The sequence below is a fragment of the Nomascus leucogenys genome, chromosome 15 (genome assembly GCF_006542625.1).
Source record: "Nomascus leucogenys isolate Asia chromosome 15, Asia_NLE_v1, whole genome shotgun sequence".
In the NCBI taxonomy this organism is placed as follows: Eukaryota; Metazoa; Chordata; class Mammalia; order Primates; family Hylobatidae; genus Nomascus; species Nomascus leucogenys.
Window position 1 is genome coordinate 10155595 of NC_044395.1, and position 18653 is coordinate 10174247.

Genomic DNA, 18653 nt, shown 5'->3' on the forward strand with positions numbered 1-18653 from the left:
GGCCTGCGTCTTCCTCCCTTGGCAGGAAAGGTTGGGGGCAGAATCCACAAGTTGGTGGAGGGGATGCTACAGAGTATGACAGGGCCGCAGGAAGCAGAGCCTAAAAGAGGGTGCTCATCCCTCAAACCCAGCAGCTCTACTTGGAGGCCACTGGGAGTTGAGAGGCTGAATGAGGCAGGACCATGGGGACTGGGGGCTTCCTGAACCACATTAATCAGGACAGTCTGGGCCAGATTTTTGTGATCTCAGGAGGAAGAATCAGTATTCCACGTACACATCTGTTCCTCTGTATTTGCTTTTCCTTATCTGGATTTTGTGGCATTTGCGGGGAGGAGGTTGTTTTGGTTTTTTTTTTAGCTTCCTGGTAAAATTCCTTTTGAAAACATTCCAACCCTGTTTGCCAGACTGAAAGGGAAAGAGAGATTTGTACACTCATAGGTCAAAGGGGCAGACAAGGTCAGGGCCTGGGACTGGAGGGCAGCTGCCAAGCCCAGAGAGTCCAGGGAAGTCACTGAGTCAAGGGTGGAGCAAGCGAGAAGGAACAAAACCTCAGGTCACCAGTGAGCACACGGGATGTGGGACAGGAGGTGACGAGGACCATGGCATTACCACAAAAATGTCTTAACAGTTCTGTGCCGTCAACCCAATCACATCTGGGCCCACCAAGAGGTGCCCATTTGCACGTACCCTCTGTGATGGAGTCAGAGGGTTTGAAACAGCATGCTCTTCCTTCTTGCCTGGGGTTTCTCCCATAAACTCCTCCTTTTGAGTTTTTCAAAATAATTTTTTGTGAAGGGTATATTTTCTTGTGGGAAAGTAGACAGATCCCAGAGGAGGGCACTAAAGAAGGGCCTGGCTTGACCTTCCAAAGGTGGAACATGTGTCTTATTACTGGGCATTTGGAAAGTCTCTATGGTTGTAACTCAGGGACAGTGAGCTTCTTACTCCTTTAAGAAGCAGGACAGTACAGTCCCCACCTAGTGTTTCTTCGGTTTTTTGTTTGTTTGTTTGTTTGTTTTGGAAACAGGGTCTCACTCGGTCACCCAGGATGAAGTCCAGTGGCACAGTCATAGCTCACTATAACCTCCAACACCTGGGTTCAGGCAATACTACTGCCTCCGCTTCGCAAGCAGATAGGATGACAGGTGCACACAACCATACCTGGCTAATTTATTTATTTATTTTATTTGTGTGTGTGTGTGTGTGTGGTGTGTGCTAGGTTGGCCAGGCTGGTCTCAAACTCCTGGGCTCAAGTGCTCCTCCTGCCTCAGCCTCCTAAAGTGCTGGGATTACAGGTGTGAGCCATTGTGCCTGACCTCGCTTAGTGCTTTTGACGGAGTGGAAAGGGAAGCAGAAGCTACCAGTGTGCGTTGATATACAGGACCCTGCAGTCCCCTTCTTCCCAACCTTCCGCACAGAACCAGACAGACAGGGCCCCAGGCTCTGATCAGACTCTTTTTATTGTTTTGTTTTTTATAAACAAGTCTCAGGTAGAAAGAGAAAGAAAGGGAGGAGCTAGCTCTCTGCCTTCTCAGCCGATTGAAATCGTGGAAACCAAAGGGCTTCAGCTGGCCTCACTCATCACTGCTGGGAGGGAAAAGACATCCCCACTCCCCTTCCCTGTGGCACTCCTGATATTCTCAATGCCCCAACAAGTGTCATCTTGGTTCCTAGGGAGAGAGAGAGAGAGATGATGTTTTGTAAAACCCTGGCCCAGGGCAAACAAGTCCAGGAAGGGCTCAGGCTTTCTCTCTCCTAACCCAGTTCTCCTACGATGAGCCCAGGCTCCTCTATTATGTGTCTTCTTGTCCTCACCCCTTGTCATTTCTTTTCTTTTGTTTTGTTTGTTTGTTTGAGACAGAGTCTCACTCTGTCACCCAGACTGGAGAGCAGTGGTGTGATCATGGCTCACTGCAGCCTTGACCTCCCAGGCTCAAGCTGTCCTCCCACCTCAAGCCTCCTGAGTAGCTGGGACTACAGGAGCACACCACCACGCCCAGTTAATTTTGTATTTTTTGTAGAGATGGGATTTCACCATATTGCCCAGGCTAGTCTCAAACTCCTGAGCTCAAGGGACCCGCCCACCTCGGTCTCCCAAAGTGCTGGGATTACAGGCATGAGCCACCACGCTCAGTCCCCTTGTCACTTCTACAGGATTCCTCCCTCCCCCTCACTGTCTTGATCCCCTCCTTTTGACACTCCTCCACAAGCCCTTGCCCACCTTCCTGTTTTCCATGACCCCTTGGCCCACCCTTCCCTAGTCCTCTGCCCTCATTTTTTTGCAATCTATAGCCCCTACCTCTCGGCGTTTCTGTCCTGGCCTTTGGCTCTGGCTCCGGCTCCGACTCCGGCTCCGGCCAGGGCCCCGGGAGCCCCTAGAGCTGCTGGAGCCCCTAGAAGAGTTGCTGCCAGCCGTGGAACACGTGCTGGTGCCCTGGCCCCGGGACAGGAAGCTTGGTCTGCTGTACGGGAGCCAGGCCTCTTCTGCAGCACAAGAGGGAAGGGCAGCCAGGTGCAGGCAGGAAGCAGAACTTCCCTGTCACCCACCCTGCCACCCTGACCACAAGCTCAGCTCTGGAAGAAGATGAAGGGCAGGCACAGGGCTCAGCCAGCCTGGGGCTGAGGAGCAGCAGAATGACCGGCACATGGCCTTGACATCACGGGTGCTCAGAACGCTGCGGGGGAGCTCCCAATCAGAGGGGGCCTTGTGGGGAGTGGGGACAGAGCACCTAGAGCCCAGTCCTCTCATCTGGGCTTCCATCCTGGGAATGAACACAACTTGGGACTTCAGGGGATTGTGCTCAGAGAGAGCTAGAGAGACAGGGGAGTTTGATGTGGATCAAATGCATGAACCTACCTAAAGGGAGGGCTGAGCTGGTCTACTATCAGCCCCCAGTCCCAAAGCCCGCAGTCTCCTGTGGCAGCAGCCCTCTTGCCTGCCCTGGCCCTGCTTACCATCTGGGTGGAGCCCCCGCTGGGCTGCCAGAGGCACAGCCTGTACCGCTTTCCTCTCCCCACTGCGCTCGCGCTCCAGGGAGGACATGCTGCCTGCTGCCCTCAGCTCTAGGGTCCAGCTCACCTCTTCCTCCGGCGGTGGCAAGGGGGGTGGGGGCAAGTCTGGGGAGGGAGCTGTTTTCAGCGGAGCCTCCTGCCACTCCTGTCACTAATCTTTCTCTCACCTGCATTCCCTGGCACCAGGAGGCTGCCAATGAACAGCCCAAGATTGGGGTTCACCTCTTCCCTCCTCCAGCCCCCAGAGTGCACCCTTGGTTTCCTGCCTGTCCCCCCACCACTACTGTCACCATCTCCCAGGTGCATCCCCCCTCACCCCCAGGACTGTTCTCCCTCCTGTAGGGAAGAGCCTTGGGTTTCTTCCGGAATCGAGCAGGGGGTCCTTGAAGTGGGGGAGTCATCTCCCCATTCCCCTGCCAGGTTCTTCCTGTAGCGTTAGGAGACAGGAAGAGGAACAGGTAAGGGCAAAGATCAGGAAAGAGGCCTAAGGGTGAAGGGGAAACAAGCACTGGAGGGAGCCAGGGGGCAAAAGAAGGTTGTAGCGACTTACCTGGGGCACTGCTGGCTGTGCTAGGGGCAGGACTGGGGCTGAGGTGGGGTGAGGCTGCAGGGCCAGCACCCAAGCCAGCAGGCCTCACTTCACGGATGCCCAGCATGGGCTGGGATACACTGAGAGGGGAACTTGGCCCAAGGGGCACCCTCCTGCAATGACAGGAAGCCTCAGCATCTGTTCCCTCCACAAAAACTGAATGCCTACTATGTGCCCGGCACTGTGCTAGACACTCAGCCTAACAGATAAGCAAGACACAACACGTCCGCCCATAAGTCTTCCCAAGCTACAGAAGCATAAAGAGAGCATATCTGAAATGTCTCAGGAAGCATGCTGACCACTCCAGCGAGAGCCAGTCTGATGGGCATGAGAGATCTTGTCAGCCTCCATATTCCTGCCCAAATTACACTTCCACCCTGACGCAGCCCTGAGACCTCTGTACCCCAGATCCATCCATCCATCCATCCATCCATCCATCCACCCACCCACCCAGTCATCTACTGAGTAGATATGTATAGAGGGCTTGCAATGAGTAAGGTACTATATACCTCCCTACCTGGGCATCTGATGGAGATGGGGCATGTCAGTTGGGGGCTGGGGAGGGTCAGGAGGTGAGGGCGTAAGAGTGGCTGTGGACTGCTGTCCATAGGAAGGCGTGGGAGAGGGGGTTTCCCTTCGGGATGGAGTGACAAGGCACCCCCCACTGGAGCTGGGCTCTGTCAGGTGACCTCTCTCAGGCATTGGCGGGCACCACTCCTCTGGCTCTGAGCTGGGGTCAAAGAGGCAGGAGAGAAGGAAAGGGCTCAGTTGCTTCCATACCTTCCCGTTGGCCTTCCTGCTGCCCCCTCCCCTTCCTCCCCAGTAGCCCATGGTCTGGCCACAGGTGTGTGGGCCTGGAAGCAGGGAGCATCCCTACCTGCCCTCCAGCTCCTCCTCGGGCCCCTCTAGGCAGCTCAGTTCACAAGAAGGAGGAGGTGGGGGCAGGGCTTCTGGCCAGTTCAGAGAGGGCATCTGCACAGCTTTCCCCAGAAGCTTCACTTTACCTCCCTTGGCTCCTGAGGAGAATAGGATGGGGACACCCGGAGAACAGGCAGGAAAGAGCCAGAGATGAGACAGGTCAGAAGGAAGTGCCATGCTAGGTGCCAGAGGGTCAGGGAGGAGGATCCTCTTTGGGGATACCCTGGTCAGGGCTAAACGGGGTTTCAGGAGTTGGAGTCATACCACTGTCCCCCTGGCTCCACTCTGGAGGAGCGTACTGGATCCAGGGACCCAGATCTCCTGAGGGATGTTGGGGGAAGCCCCCATGGAAGGTCTGCAGCTCCTCCCCCGCTGGGTCAATGGTGCTATAGACAGGACCCTCGCCAGGGGCGGCCGTGCCCCGGGCCGTCTGAGCCAGATACAGGGAGATTCCTGCTTCTGCAGAGAAGAGAGAGGGAGGCCCGGGAGCAGAGACAGAAAAATAGAGGACAACAGAATTGAAGACAAAGGGAAATCCTACGGGATCAACTTCTTCCCCCACACAAGCCTTACATCCTAAACCAGGGTGGAGGTAGGTCAGAGAGGCTTCCCCAGCTCACATCCTCCCCAGGGACTGACCAACCTCAGAGAGACCGGGCTCCCGGGCGCCCTTCAGTTTGCCCCAGTAGGTCGGGAGAAGTGCGCTGAAGCCAGGTGAGGGAATGAGAACTCCTCACCATTGTAATATCTGTCGTCCGGGTCAGGATTGCTGGGGCAGCAGCTTCCCCTGGGTTCCTGGGCCGAGGGGCTTCGAGATGGGTGGGGCCACGAATCTGCCAGCCATGGGTAGGGGGCGGGGCCAAGGCCCATGGGCGGCCTGAGGGAGAGCAGGTGAGCGTTGGGGACGGAAAGCCTGAAGAGGCCAGCAAAGGAAAGGCAGGTGGCGATATTCGGGAGTTGCGGGACAGTGGCGGTGGTGTTGGGGTGGGAGGTGGCCATACTCCCTCCACCTGGGGCGGCAGCGGGGCGGAAGAAGAGTGGCCTCTCGGTGGAGGTCATCCTGAGGAAATGGGCTAAGAGAATTACCTGGAACTGGCTCCAGAGAGGCCCTCTGAGTGCGGGAAGGACACTGGGGAAAATGAGGGGGCGAATGAGTGAGAGAAGGGCCAGTCCTGGGGGGTCTGAACCCCACTGGGGCAGAGATGGCTTACCTGCCGGTGTGTAGGCAAAAGAAGCTTCCAGAAAGGAACCCGTGGGAGAAAGAAGAGGTGAAATAAGGAGAAGGGTCAGAAATACCCCTATACTTGTCCACTCCTTGGCCCCGGTCCCAGTTCCACCACTCAGGCTGCACCCTGGACCCATTTCATCAGAATTTCTCGGGGGTGGGACTCAGGTATCGGTATTTTTCTCAAGCTCCCCAAGTGATTCCTATATATAGCCAACCAAGACTGAAAACCACTGACCTCAGACACCTCAGAATCTCTCCAGAGACGTCCCTTACTAGGAAGTAGCAGAACTCGGGTCGCCTTCTTTCAGCGGGCCCAGCCTTTCCATCCAGACCCCGCCTCACAATTTACTGCCTGGGATCCTGGCCACACCCCCTCTTGCCAGGCCCCGCCCCCCACCCTTGGAGTGGGCTTTCCGTCCTCGAACTTGCCCCTTCTTTATGGAGATGGTCGCAAAGCCTGGCCTCCTCGCGGCGTCTTAGGGGCAAACGTCATCCCTCCTCCCCAGATCCAGATCCCGCCCCGTCTTGGCCCGCAGCCCTCCCCAGTCCTGGCAGCTCCTCGAGCCGCCCTGCGTATCCCGCCCCTACCCAAGAGGCTGAACTCCAGGTGCGACCCCTTCCTCCCAACCCGGTCCTCACTCGCCAGCGGCTAAGCCCCTGCCCCTCCCCATGGCCCGCCTGGCTCCCTCCCGGCTCCGTCCGCTCCGAGGCCGGGCGCTCACCCGTGTAGTGGCTGAGCTCTTTGCGCTGTTTCCGGCGTCGGTAGAGGGCGACGCAGAGTCCGAGCAGCAGCGCCCCGCAGGCGGCGCCGCTGCCCGCGAGGAAGGCGGGCTCCCGCAGCACCCGCGCAAGCCGCTCCGCCAGCCCCGCGCCCGCCTCCAGCCCGGGCTCCAGGTCCGGCGGGGACGCTGTGAGGGGTCAGAGAGGTGAGGGGAGGAGGGGCCCGAAACCCTGGAACTGGGAAAGGGTCATTCCCGACCCGGCAGGCACAGCTACCCCAGCGGGGGCCTTGCCCCGTCCCCGCCAAGATCCCCAGCACTGCCCTTGGGTGGACTCACGCAGCTGCACCAGCAGCGGAGCACTGGGCACGCCCACGCCTGCGCTGGTGGCCGCCGCCACCAGGGTTCGATAGAGGAGACCGGGCACCAGTCCTCGGAGCATTGCGGAGCGTGCCCAGCCTGCTGCAGACCGATTGAGGTGAAAGCGGCTCTCATTGCCCAGGCACCAGATCTAGGGAGGCCGAGTCCCGGATTTAGAGTCAGAAATGGGATTCTTAGCCTCACCGGGAAACTTAAGGCTCCAAATGGTAGAGAAGCCTTAGACAGATGTAATTCAACCTGGAAACAACACTTGGAAACCTCTCTCTTCTCCCCTAAACTCATCCCCAACCGTAAAGCCAAACCTATAGTAGATTTCCTCCACCCTAATTCTGGCCACTAGGTCCTCCCTCTCCCTCCCGGCCTGGCCCTCCCATCCAGTCCCTTCTCAATCCCTCTACCTGGTATTCTGTGATGACCCCATTTTGCTGGGAGGGGAGTGGAGGTTCCCAGGACACAGTGATACTGTTGTTGCCATCACCCCCCAAGGCCACCGCCACTCCCTGGGGGGGGCCACTGGGGGCTGGGCCAGGGTGGAGCATGGTAAGAAGGACACAGACAGTCATTGCAAGCTGCCCCTCCTGCCCCAACATTCCCCCTCCCTGTTCTAACATCTTAGGGAACTGAGAGCCATTCCTCCTTCCCACCCACTCACCCTGCTCTCCTCCTGCAAATTTTCAACCCCCCTCCACCTCCACCCCCACCCCTTCTTCCCTCTTGTCCATCCATCGTTCAGTGGCCCTCCTTACCGTCCTCAGGAATGCTCCTGGTCACAGAGAGGCTTTCAGCCCCCAGCCCCTCCTGGCCTTGGGCTTGCACCTTGATCTGGATTTGGGTCCCTGGAGGGAGTCCTCTTAGCACAGTACTTTGCTGGCTTGGGGACTGTAGGTCCAACATTGTCCAGCTTCCTCCCTCAGGGCCTGCTACCCTCCAAGACACCCGAAAACCTCGCACCAGCTGGACTGGGCCATCTACCTGTGGAAGACAGGACAAGGCACACCAGAGGGGGAGGCTGGGGCCATACAGGTCCTCCAGGCCCAGCCCCTCCTCCACTCATGCCGCCTTCCCTAGCCACTCACCTCCCACTCTCCCATACTCACTCTTGGAGGCCCTCATGTGCCTCATAATCATCCCCACCCTGAATCTCCTCCCCATACCACACTCACAGTCCAGGACACCTGCAGGGTCTGGGGTCCCAGGACTATGGGCTCCTGCAGGCGCACAGCCACTTCCGCCAGTCCCTGCTGGCCTCTCCATGGGTCCTCCACTGGCCTAGAGGGGCTGCTATCTGTTGACCAAAGAACCCACTCAGCAGAGGCCACCAGGGACAGGGAGATAGAGCTGAGGGCGTGCTCGTGTCCTACCTCTGCCCTGCTCCACTTAGTACTCCAGAGCACACCCCATGGTCAGGAGGGGACTGGTCAGGGAAATAGCTTCCAGATGTGGGCCTCGGTGTCCAGCTAGCATAACTACACATGCATCCTTTAAAGGCCTCAGTTCCTCATCTCTAAGATGAAGATGGCCCCTCCATGGTCCCTTCTAGTCTTAATAATCTATATTATCTATGGGTAAAAGGCTCAGAAGTCAGAAGCTGCCAAAATGAATGATTACCTCTTTCTCTTTCCTTCTTCCCTCCTCCCCTCTCCCTGCCTTCCTCCTCCCTTGTCTCATCTATGAGAGGCAAATGTGATCTCCTATTCCAGGCCGGGCCACCAGTATAGACCTGGCATAGCAGGAAAGAACTTTATGAACTGCCATGGTGTCATGGTCTGGGGGGAGGGGGGTGCTCTACGATGTTACATTTCATGCTCATGAGCCCAGGGACTCTGAACTTACCCTGTGTACGGACAGGCTCAGAGACGGGGCTGGGCTCACTGAGGCCCCAGACTCCCACTGCTCGAACCAGAAACAGGTAGATGGTATTGGGCTGCAGACCACTGACTGTGTGTGTCTCCAGCTGCACGCCATCTGCCACAGTACGCCACGTGTTGCCAGCTGCTGGGCTACAACAAGAAGGAGATGATAGGGTTTTCTAAGCCAGGAACTCCCAACCTGCCTACTCCATCTCATCCACTCTCTATGAACCACCATTATGTCTTCCCCTTGGGAGAGAGTACTGGAGAATCCTGCCTCACAATAGCAAAGACCCTAAGGGCATAGGATCCCCTCCTTTTAACTCTCCAGGTTTGCATTGAAAACTTTCTCCATACCTGAAGGCCTCTATCACATAAGACGTGACTGCAGCCCCAGTCTGTGGGTTGGGCTTCCAGGTCAGGGTAATGCTGTTCTTGGTGATCTCAGTGGCCACTGGCTGAGAGGGAGCCCCCGGAGGGGTACTGGGCTCCGTAGGGGGGTCTGGTGATACTCCCCAGTCTTCTGCAGTGGGAGATAATCTTTAAGTAGAAAGATAGGGAAAGGATAATCCTAGTGTAACCTGTCTCCTTCCCAGGGGAGCTATGGAGCTCTGAGCAGTGGTGATGGTCAGAGTGGGCTATAGCGTATGAACCCCTACTCACATCTGCCTCCCATGGGTACCACTACTGTCCTCCTCATCCTCACCGCTGTAACCATGGCATTTGTGACATAAAGTTAATCCCAGAGTTTGAGGAGGTATTGACTACCTGTTGAAGCAGGTTTGGAGGAAGGTATTATCAAAATAAGGGAAGAAAGAAAAAACTCACCCCGCATCTTAAGCCAGCCACTCCACATGGCTTCCCCTATGGAACTCTTGGCAACGCAGCTGTAGAAGCCCATGTCCATCTCCTGTAAGAGAGGGCAGAGCATTGGCAAACTGAGAGTGGAGCAAGATTCAGTGAGGGGGTGGAGGCTGGTAGCAGAAGGATGGGAAGATGTTGGACAATGGGTGCTCTGAGAGAACAGAGGGGTAAAGATGGGGCTACAGGCCCAGTGAGTACTTACTTGTGTAAGGAACGTGGAGCAGATAGCCATTCTCAGCTGCTAGGGCCCCAGGGGTGACACTCACCTGCACGTTGGTGATGTACAGGGTACCGTTGGCCATTTTCTTGAACTGGAGGTCATCCCCCTGCAGCCACTGCCCATCCTTCTTCCATCGGACACTGGGTTGAGGGTTCCCAGTCACTCTGCATGGCAGCCACACAGAGGAGCCAAGCACAAGCGTCTGATTGGCTGGTCCCTGGAGGATTACAGGAGGCAGCCCATCCAAAGAGGCTGAGAGAGGAAGAAATTGTGCACCTCAGGGGAGGAGCTTAGGGCCCCGCGGCCAGCCCCTTGTCCTCATTCTCTGGTCCTTCGCCCTCCCACCCCCAGCCCCTGAAACTTCCGGTGATCAGAGGGGGCTTTGATAATCATCTGAAGTCTCTGCCCAGGACCAGCCATTATTAGTGGCCTCTGCTGCTGGTTTCCAAACTTCAAGGTCATGCCTCAGGAACACACCTCTCCTCTTGCAGACATAGTATATAGACTCCAAGAGAAACACATCACTTTAGGCCATTATTTCCTCCCAAGCCATGGATCCAGCCCTATCTCCATGGGCACGTACCTCCTTTTATCTCCAGCAGGGCCTTGGCCAGGATGCTGCCAGCCACACTGACAGCCTGGCACACGTAGTACCCAGCATCCCCACGCTGCACCGCAGTGATGTTGAGTTGGCCTCTTGGAGACACTGAGAAGCGCCCCGTCGGCTGAAGTGACTGACTGGGGAAAAGCAGGACCTGGGGACACAGCAAGGAACCAGGGTAGGGAATGAGCAGGCGGCTGGGCAGGGAGAGGTCCTCATTCCTGTCAATCTCAAAATTCAGAGAATTCCTGTGATTCTAGTTCATTGTCTGTCTCCAGCAGTGATGTGACCTTGGGCAAAGTAGTTAAATTTATTCACAAAAAAATCATGGAATTTTATTAGACAATTTCATAGTCTACTTCCCAGCTCCATGACTTACTTGTTGGGAAACCCTGGACAAGCTGTTTAACCTGCCTGAGCCCCAATTTCCCAAATTTGACTCCTAGAGGATAGTTATCAAGATCACATGAAGGAATCATATGAAAGTCTTCTAACGCGTTGTGGTAAACGCATTCCTCTTCTTCCTGCTTTAACAGTTGTCATTACATAGATCCATGGAAGATAATCCATTAGGTTTAATAGGGAAGCAGGTTTGGGTCTCAGGACAAAGGGCACCATGCTGAGACCCTGGCTAACACTTGCTTCACCCCTACTAACCATCACCCTTTTTATTCATGTAAGAATCTAATTAGAATTCAGCAGTCCCAGGTGCTAGAAAAGATGTTAGAAAATTGTGGCTGTCGATTTGGAATGAGGTAGCAGGTTGCCTTGTTTTCCAGCAGAGTGGAGCTCATCATACTTATTTTATCTTACTGACCCTGTTTCCAGTAGCAAAATTCCTACCCTTCCTTTAGAGAGAGTTTTTTATGTTGTAACTTCAGTTAATGTTCATTCTGCTTCTGGATTTTGAGATTTGTTTGCAAGGTTCAAAAGGGATGACTGCGAGCTCTCCCTTGTGAAAGTCCCTTGTGGCTCTTATAAATAGAAGAGCGAGTACTTTTCTACCCTGAGCAGCTTTGGTTCAATACTGTTTCCAGTGTGTTATGTCCAAAGCCAAAGCCCAAGGGGTCTAAAGGAGGAGAGATAAACTGAATTTGTTACATCCTCAGGATAGCCTTGCCCAAAACAGAAAGATTCTCTAAGAAACTACCATCCAGGACTGTTCTCCACCATCTAAACGTATTATTATAATTTATTAAAAAGTGTCCCAATGTGTTCCAGGCCTTTTATATTCATTATCTTACTTAATCCTCTCAAATAACCTGCAAGGGTTTCTGGGGGCTCCCAAAGATAAAACAGAAGCCCCAGAGAGAAGTTTGCAGAATGTAGAGGGAGGGAGGCTGAGCTGCAGAGGAAGGCTGATGGGAAGCTCCTTGGAGATGGCCACCCACCTGACTCCCCTCCTTCTGCCAGAAGATGGCAGGTGGGGGGTTTCCTTTGGTCTCACACTGGAAAGCCACACTCTCTCCAGGAGCTGCCATCTGGTCCTGGGGCTGGGTCACCAACTGGGGTGGGACTGGGAAGGGAGGGTGAGAAAAAGGAACAGGGAGTCAGAGGCACTAAGAAAGGAGACTGCGGGAACAGGAGAGAGAAGCTCCAGCTTAGCTCAAGTGTATAGGAGCAGATAATCCATCTCTTCCTCCTGGCCTGTTTAGCGTTCTCCTCCTCCCACTCCTTGTAGAAGTCTCAGGTGTCCCACCCCCATGCCCTGCTCTGCCCTTTCTCCCTCAGTCTCCTGCCAACCATCCTCCTTCTCCCCTCCTACCATTCCTGCTGCAGGCAGTCCCAAGTACAGCCCTCACCGTGAACACTGAGGGAGCCAGATGCTTCAGCGCGGCCCACACTGTTCTCCGCCACACAGGTGTACGTTCCCTCATCTTCGGCACTCACATGCCCAATCCAAAGGCTGTGGTCACTCCGGATCTCATACCTGCTCCACTCCCCACCCCAGGCTGGGTTGGCCACAGCTACAGACCCTTTCTCTCCCCCAGGACAGACACCAGGGTCAAGGTACATAAAGACAGGCAGGACCCAGCAGGGACAGAAGCTGGTTACCCATGGGACCCATCAGTGGAGGTGGGGACTGGATAGGACTGGGGCCACAGGCTCTAGGGAACAGACTTCTCTGTGCTCTCAAGTGAGAATGTGCCTGTCTTCCAGTTTTCTAGGGCAGAATAGTCTCTTGATCAGATTGGGTCTTCCTACAGGCAGAAGCGGGCCTCTCACCTGCCTGTGGGCAGTTCCCCATTCTCCTTGCGCCAGCGCAGACGAGGTGGGGGATCCCCCTTCACCTCACATAGGAAATTCACAGGGGCATCAGCCAGGACCACCTGATTCACTGGTCTGCTCAGGAATGAGGGACGCTCTATGGAGTAATAGTGAGTGAACAGTCAGGGTGTCTGCACGGCTACTTACTCTACAGGCTACCTGTTCCCATAATTTCAAAATTCCTTGTGCCTACCCAGTACCATGACTTCAGCTGCCGCACTCTCCCGTTCTCCCGCCATGTTGGAGGCCACGCACACATACATGCCTGCATCGCTCTTGAGTGTATCTGACATCATCAGCTTCCCTCCACGGATCTGCAGCGTTATAATGGTAACTTTGGTCCATTTCAGCTATCACAGCATATATATAAATTTATTTATATATATAATATAAATTTATTTTTATATATAATATATATAATTTATATATATATGGTGTATATATGTGTATATACACATGTATAAAGTTTATTTGATCCTCACAGCAAGCTGATAAAGGAGACCAAGGAAGTTGACCCACATATCAAATGAGAAGTTCCTGGGGCATCATGCCCCGCCCCTTTTTTATACCAATTCCATCTTCCTTATCCGTCACTGTATAGCTGACTCTTAGTCTCTGGTTAGCTAATGCCCTGATCTCAATCTCCAGCCTTGTCACCTCCCTACCCTATGTCCCCTCCCCTGGTGGGGTCCTCAGTCATAATCCCGCCCTCACCGTGATCCTTCCTTCCTCTTCCTTGAGTCTTGCACCGTCCTTCCTCCAGGACACGGAAGGCTCCGGGTGGCCGCGGGGGGGCACGCATTCCAGTACTGCTGGCTCCCCCACTGCCACCACCACGTTTCCAGGAGACTGCCGGAAGTCATCGCGGAGGACTGGGCGGGGGGAGAGAATAAGCAGGGTGTAGAGTGACATAACTGGCTGAGGACACAAGGAAAGTGTTGTCTCGGGAAGGGGCTGATCGCTGCAGACTGGAATTCGTTCCCAGGTGAGAAAATATCAGCCTGGAGTCACATCCACTTCCTTCTCTGGCCGTGATGTGGCCATTAGAGATCAAAGGTCGCGGTCCCAAAGGAGGATGCTGAGTGGGCTGAGGTCCTTTGGGGCTGGTTCTGGGTCTGATTGCCCAGTGCCCTCCCGCCTACCCCAGGCTCTGGAAGCAACCAGCTGATGCTCACCTGCCACTTCCAGCGAGGCGTTTCTGCTCGCTGCTGCCCCCAGGTAGTTGCGAGCCACGCAAGTGTAGACACCTTCGTCCGGCCGCGCGCGGCGCCCGTGCACGATACGCGGGAAGAAGAGGGCGCCGCTGGGCAGCAGCAGGCGGTGCGCGCGCGGATCCTCTCGCACAGTGGCCACACGAGCCCCGTTCTTGTACCATTCAATGTTGGGTCGGGGTCGGCCCTCAGCGCGGCAGGGCAACGTGGCGGGCTCGCCTCGGGAGACCAGCAGATCTGGCGGCTGCTCCACGATGCGGGGCATAGCGTCCTCCGGTCCTACCCTTGACCCTGGGGACAGGGGGTGGCGCAGAGCTTTCAGACAGGGAAATTGTGGGGAGAGATTGAGGCTCCAGAGGGAAAGAGAATCCTCTGGTCGTCCCATCTCCTATGCTTCTCTGCTGGAGCTCAGTCCCCACCTGCCTACCCTCTCCCTCTGCAGAATCCAATATCTCCTTATTGGCAGACGTTCCGCGTTCCTCGTCTCAAAAGAAGATGGCTACAGACAGGCCAGACAGGCCGGTTAGTAGAAGAAGCGGGACACAAACTTCTAGGCCGGCTTTCTGGACCACCTAGAGACCGCCATCTCCTCTCCCGCCAAGTCTAAGCGGGAGTGGCTAAACCACCACTCGGCGAGTAGACCGCTCCCTCGCCTCCTGGCCAGTGGTTTCCATCTCCCACCTGCACTGGTTCACGGGTCGTCCTTGCTCAGGGAAAGACCATAAACCGTGCACTGGAGCCAACAATTGGTTATTGACCTCTGCAAGGTCCCGGCCCAGTGAAATTGGGAATGTGGACTGGCTTGGGATCCCTTATGAAAGGCAAGACGGGAGTGATAGGACCGGGACTGGAAGGGGTTGTCAACCTAGATTCTATGAGTCGGCACAGAGTCCTTCTTACTGACACCCCGGATAATCACGCTTCATTTCAAGGGTCCTGTGAAGTCACATGAATTGAACGCAAATAGCAGTAGAAATGTTAGTAAGGCTCTTTTTCCTGAGAGGTGCATAGTTTCCAATAGAGTATTCTACTGATTGATGTTCCTCTACTTCCCCTGTTCACTCCGATCAGTTCATCCACATAGTCTGTCCTACATGTCACTTGGCGTGCAGACTTTGGCCTGTTTCGCCTTCTGCAGCACGGTTTGGAATCCCGAGCCTGTTTTACTCCGGCCCTCTCAGCCCCTAGTCCAGCCAACAAAAGTGGATTTGTAACCCGTGGCGGCCAGTAGGTGCCACTGCAGCATTGAATAATCTGGTGTAAAATAACTAGGGACCACTTCAAGCATCTGTTCTGCCCCCTGCCCCCTCCCCCTGCCCCCGCCCCTCCTACCCTGTTCCAAAATCTGCAGGAACCTCCCGCTTCCAGCCCGCGTGTGAGATTGGGTTTCATTTCCCGCCCCTCCTCTTAGAGGTTCTGTTGTAGACAAAGCTGGACAGGCTGACCCGTGCTGGCGCTGTCCTGGGTTTATTTTAATTGCCTGGAGTCAAGAAGATCGATTTCTGTCCCACTTGGGACAGTAATTTTCTCTATCTCCTCCCTTCCAAATGGAAATCTCTGCTTTTCACCCGTCTCTTCTCCTCCATCTCCTCCCATTCCCAATTTTGGAACACCCCGTGGTGAGCAACACTGGAGTGATTGAGAGCTCAAGTGTTGCTGTTGAACCAACCAGGGCTGGAATCTCAGACTTTGACGCTTCCTAGCTGTAAGAACTTGGGCAAATTATTTAACTTCTCTCAGTCTCAGTTTCTTTATTTGTGATGTGGGAGCAGTGATAGGGTTGCTCTAAGACCATAATGTATGTAAAGCCCTTGGGAGATAAACGTCACTACTCTGCCATTATTTAAGGGCTTGTGTTCCCAGCATATGCACCTTATCTTGTCTCCTACAGTCTCTACCTGAATCAAATTCTACCAGGCCCCAGTATTCTTTTTTCCCCTTGGTATAGCCCTCAGGTGTAATGGAAACGGACTGATCTCTTATCGCTAGGTTTTGCTTCATGCTGCTTTTGTGACGATTAGGGCACCATTCACTCTATAAAGCATTTTCTCAGCGGCAAAATGTGTCTGTCAACACCTTCCTTACGTACCTCAGTAAGTTTCGAGCTTAGATGAGACAAAGTATGGTGAAAACACTCTGTAAACGCGCTAGGTGAGCAGAAGCGGGACTCTGCGGGGTGCCAGCGAGAAGGGATCTGTGCTTAACCTCCTGGGAATCTAGGAGGGTCAAGAGGTTGGAGAATCGGGCTCCTCCCCCATCGTCTTTCTCCCCACTCCTTCTATACGGACCACACCCTTCTGGTCGGCCTTTTCCCCCTAATTCCTGTAGACACAGCTGCAGGCGCCCTTTCCCTGGAATTTCCCCCTCTATCCTTCCTGGTCTCAGGAGATGCTTCGACTGCAGCCTAATGAATAGCTAATGGCCATGCTAATGAGACTCTGGGGCTCCTCCCTCAGCACCTGATGTGCCCCACACATAAACACACACATATTGCCTGGATCTCCTTTCTCTCCACCTTCAAGTCCCCAGCACAGTACTTGTCACTAGACTCGAGTGGGTCGAGGCAGAGGGATGGGGACCGCGTGCACCTGGAGGGAACCACACGCGAAAGCGCCCGGTAAAGGGGGGGTTCCCGATGCGGTAGGCAGGGGGCGCGCTCCGGCCTCTCCGCAGGTTGGCGCCGGCCGGCTCCCGCAGCTTCCCCGCGGCGCTAGGGGAGAGCGCGCTGTCCCAGTCATTTATTAATCACCGTAATTAGCGGTAACGACCTCGCCGCCAGCTCCGCCCGCCCGCCACAGCTCTGCCGGGGTGGGCCGGCTGAGAGTCCCGCCGCTGAAAGACAAACTTCTAAGTTTCCTTAAAATGATCGCAGCCCCTGTCCCCTCCGCAGCAAACACATCCAGCATTTTGGCTTCCTCTGGTCCTAAGTGAGTTCTTGGGAAACTTCGGGGTTCCGAAGACCAGCTGCCTGGGTGGGTCACCGAGTGACCCGCCTTGGCCTAGGCCGGCGGGAGACCGTGCCCCCTCCTCTGCCCTCGCTGCGCTGGGCCCAGGCCTTTCTTAGCTCGGACTTCCCTGCCCGTTACTAGCAACGGTTCTTCTCACCTGGGGTGGGCGTTGTAGGGGAAGGGAAGGAGGTGTAAAAAGACTCAGTAGCCATCTTCTCCCAAGCCCTCGACCTCCCGCGGGTGCCCCCACTCAGGCGCTCGAAGCTCCAAATTATCGCTTAGACCCCACAACCCAGGGAGGCGCTGGGAGGCGCCACTCAATCCTGGACCTCGGGACAGGAGCGCTTCTCCTTCCCTTCCACGCCGCCCTCTCACCTCATCCCCATCCCAGGATCCCATATCCCCAAGAGGCAGGGTCTCACCGTTGAGAGAGGGATCGCCGGGAGGCAGCAGGGTGTGGTTGAGCGCCGCCAGCGAGGAGTTGAAGCCCAAGAGCAGCTCGCTGGAGTTGGAGATGTCTCCGGCCAGAGAGTCCGCGAACAAGTTCATCTGCAGCAGCGTTTTCAGCAGGTAGCGCAGCATGGCTCGACCCAGCTGGGATCGGGGCGGGGGGCTGGGGGCCCAGCCCCTGGGTCTGAGACCCGTGGGCTGGGAGCCGTAAGCCCCTCCACAGCCTCTGCGCGCTGCGGCAGCCACGGTGCCGCTCTCCTGCCTGTGCGCCTGGGTACGGTCGGTGCCTCTTCGTGCCCTCCTCCTTCCCTCGTCCTTCTCTCCACCCCCCAGTGCCGGAGTCCCCCGGGAGCTGGGCAGGCAGAAAGCAGGTGCCACGCCGATCACGGCGTAATTAAGGGATTAATCCGCCTCCCTCTACCCTCCCACCCCTACCTCTACAGTCACTATCCGGGCAGGAGACACGAGTAGCGTAGCGCGCGAGTTGGAGTCCCCGCCCCGCACCCCAAGCCCAGCGTTCCGTTCTGGACGCAGCGAGAGATTTTCCCTTCTTTCTCAAAGCACCCCAGATGAGGGACGAGGCTCTGTCGGACTCTGCCCTTCTGCCCAACTTTAGAATAGGAATCTGTCCTCTATTTTCCCGAACCTTTTGGAAACTGAGGCAAAGCGCAACCAATGCTCCTTGCTGCCAAAGCTCTGGTTTCCATTCCCTCCCAAGTCTAGGGGTTTGGCGACGGAAGGGCAGGAGACTGGGGTGGTTTGCAGCAAGAGTTGGGAGTAGGAAGAGAATTCCAAGGCAGGTCCACCTCTCTGCCCTCTGGTCCTTTGGTCTGCAGGCGGGAGGCCACAGTATGGAGCGGCGCGCCCTGACCCGGGATTCCTGCTCCAAACGCCCTAATCTAGGAGTTCCTGTAGGAGACTGAAAGCCAGGGAAACCCAGGCAACTGTCATTTGTTTGAATCCTTTTACATTACCCTGCTTTGACATTTTTTATTAAGTTGTTTTACGTTTTTGAGGAGACTGAAATGGAACCAAGGATTCTAGGACAAAAACAAAGACAATATTATTTTTGTAAAGGCACGTGGGATTGATGCAAAATTAGTGCAAATCTCTTCAAATCGGTTAACAGTCGTCCTTACTGGGGGGTGAGAAGAAAACCATGTGCCCCCACTCCCACCTCCCACTTCCAGTCGCGGTCTGCTTCTGACTTTTCTGGAGTTCTTTCTACCTGAAGACCCCCCAGTCCCCACCTCGACAAACTCACTTTCCTAGACAGGAGATGGCTTTGGGGTGTCAGGGAAAGAGAGAGACGGGGCATTCTTAACCTGAGGTAAGGCCCTGCTGATTGAAGAGTCAGTGCCGGAGTTCTGGCTCAGCCATCAGGCTCTGGCATG

The 18653-nt window shown here is 55.3% G+C and overlaps 1 protein-coding gene across 5 annotated transcripts; it reads right to left on the reverse strand.

Annotated features, from left to right (window-relative positions):
* Window positions 1-1439: 1439 nt before the first annotated feature.
* Window positions 1440-17577, reverse strand: ROBO3 (roundabout guidance receptor 3). 5 transcript variants are annotated; one of them, XM_030829537.1, is made up of 28 exons: window positions 17232-17577; window positions 13826-14152; window positions 13365-13522; window positions 12844-12964; window positions 12609-12747; window positions 12185-12312; window positions 11774-11898; window positions 10365-10536; window positions 9828-10033; window positions 9526-9607; window positions 9055-9220; window positions 8681-8847; window positions 8011-8132; window positions 7594-7819; window positions 7246-7367; window positions 6806-6977; window positions 6470-6655; window positions 5731-5754; window positions 5606-5648; window positions 5257-5396; window positions 4784-4978; window positions 4479-4617; window positions 4119-4331; window positions 3563-3714; window positions 3329-3439; window positions 2956-3117; window positions 2300-2484; window positions 1440-1670 (listed from the first exon to the last, which is right to left on the reverse strand). In XM_030829537.1, exons 1-28 carry the CDS (start codon window positions 17389-17391, stop codon window positions 1659-1661), a joined length of 4155 nt encoding a protein of 1384 aa, XP_030685397.1. In that variant the 5' UTR covers window positions 17392-17577; the 3' UTR covers window positions 1440-1658. The 5 variants fall into 5 exon arrangements, with proteins under 5 accessions (XP_030685397.1, XP_030685398.1, XP_030685400.1 ...); XM_030829538.1 differs by lacking the exons at window positions 6470-6655; window positions 6806-6977; window positions 7246-7367; ... (12 more) ...; window positions 13826-14152; window positions 17232-17577 and adding an exon at window positions 5983-6456; XM_030829540.1 differs by lacking the exons at window positions 6470-6655; window positions 6806-6977; window positions 7246-7367; ... (12 more) ...; window positions 13826-14152; window positions 17232-17577 and adding an exon at window positions 5983-6455 and having other exon boundaries at window positions 4479-4978; window positions 5163-5396.
* Window positions 17578-18653: the final 1076 nt, after the last annotated feature.

Bases quoted from the DNA above. Each gene is read 5' to 3' on its own strand.
- ROBO3 (XM_030829537.1), bottom strand. From the start codon at position 17,391: ATGCTGCGCTACCTGCTGAAAACGCTGCTGCAGATGAACTTGTTCGCG. The intron at 7,368-7,593 runs GTAAGGAGGGCC...ACCCTGGCCCAG, and splicing joins CAGGAGCATTCCTGAGGACG to CCCCCAGTGGCCCCCCCCAG. The intron at 3,440-3,562 runs GTAAGTCGCTAC...CTAACGCTACAG, and splicing joins CACAGCCAGCAGTGCCCCAG to GAAGAACCTGGCAGGGGAAT.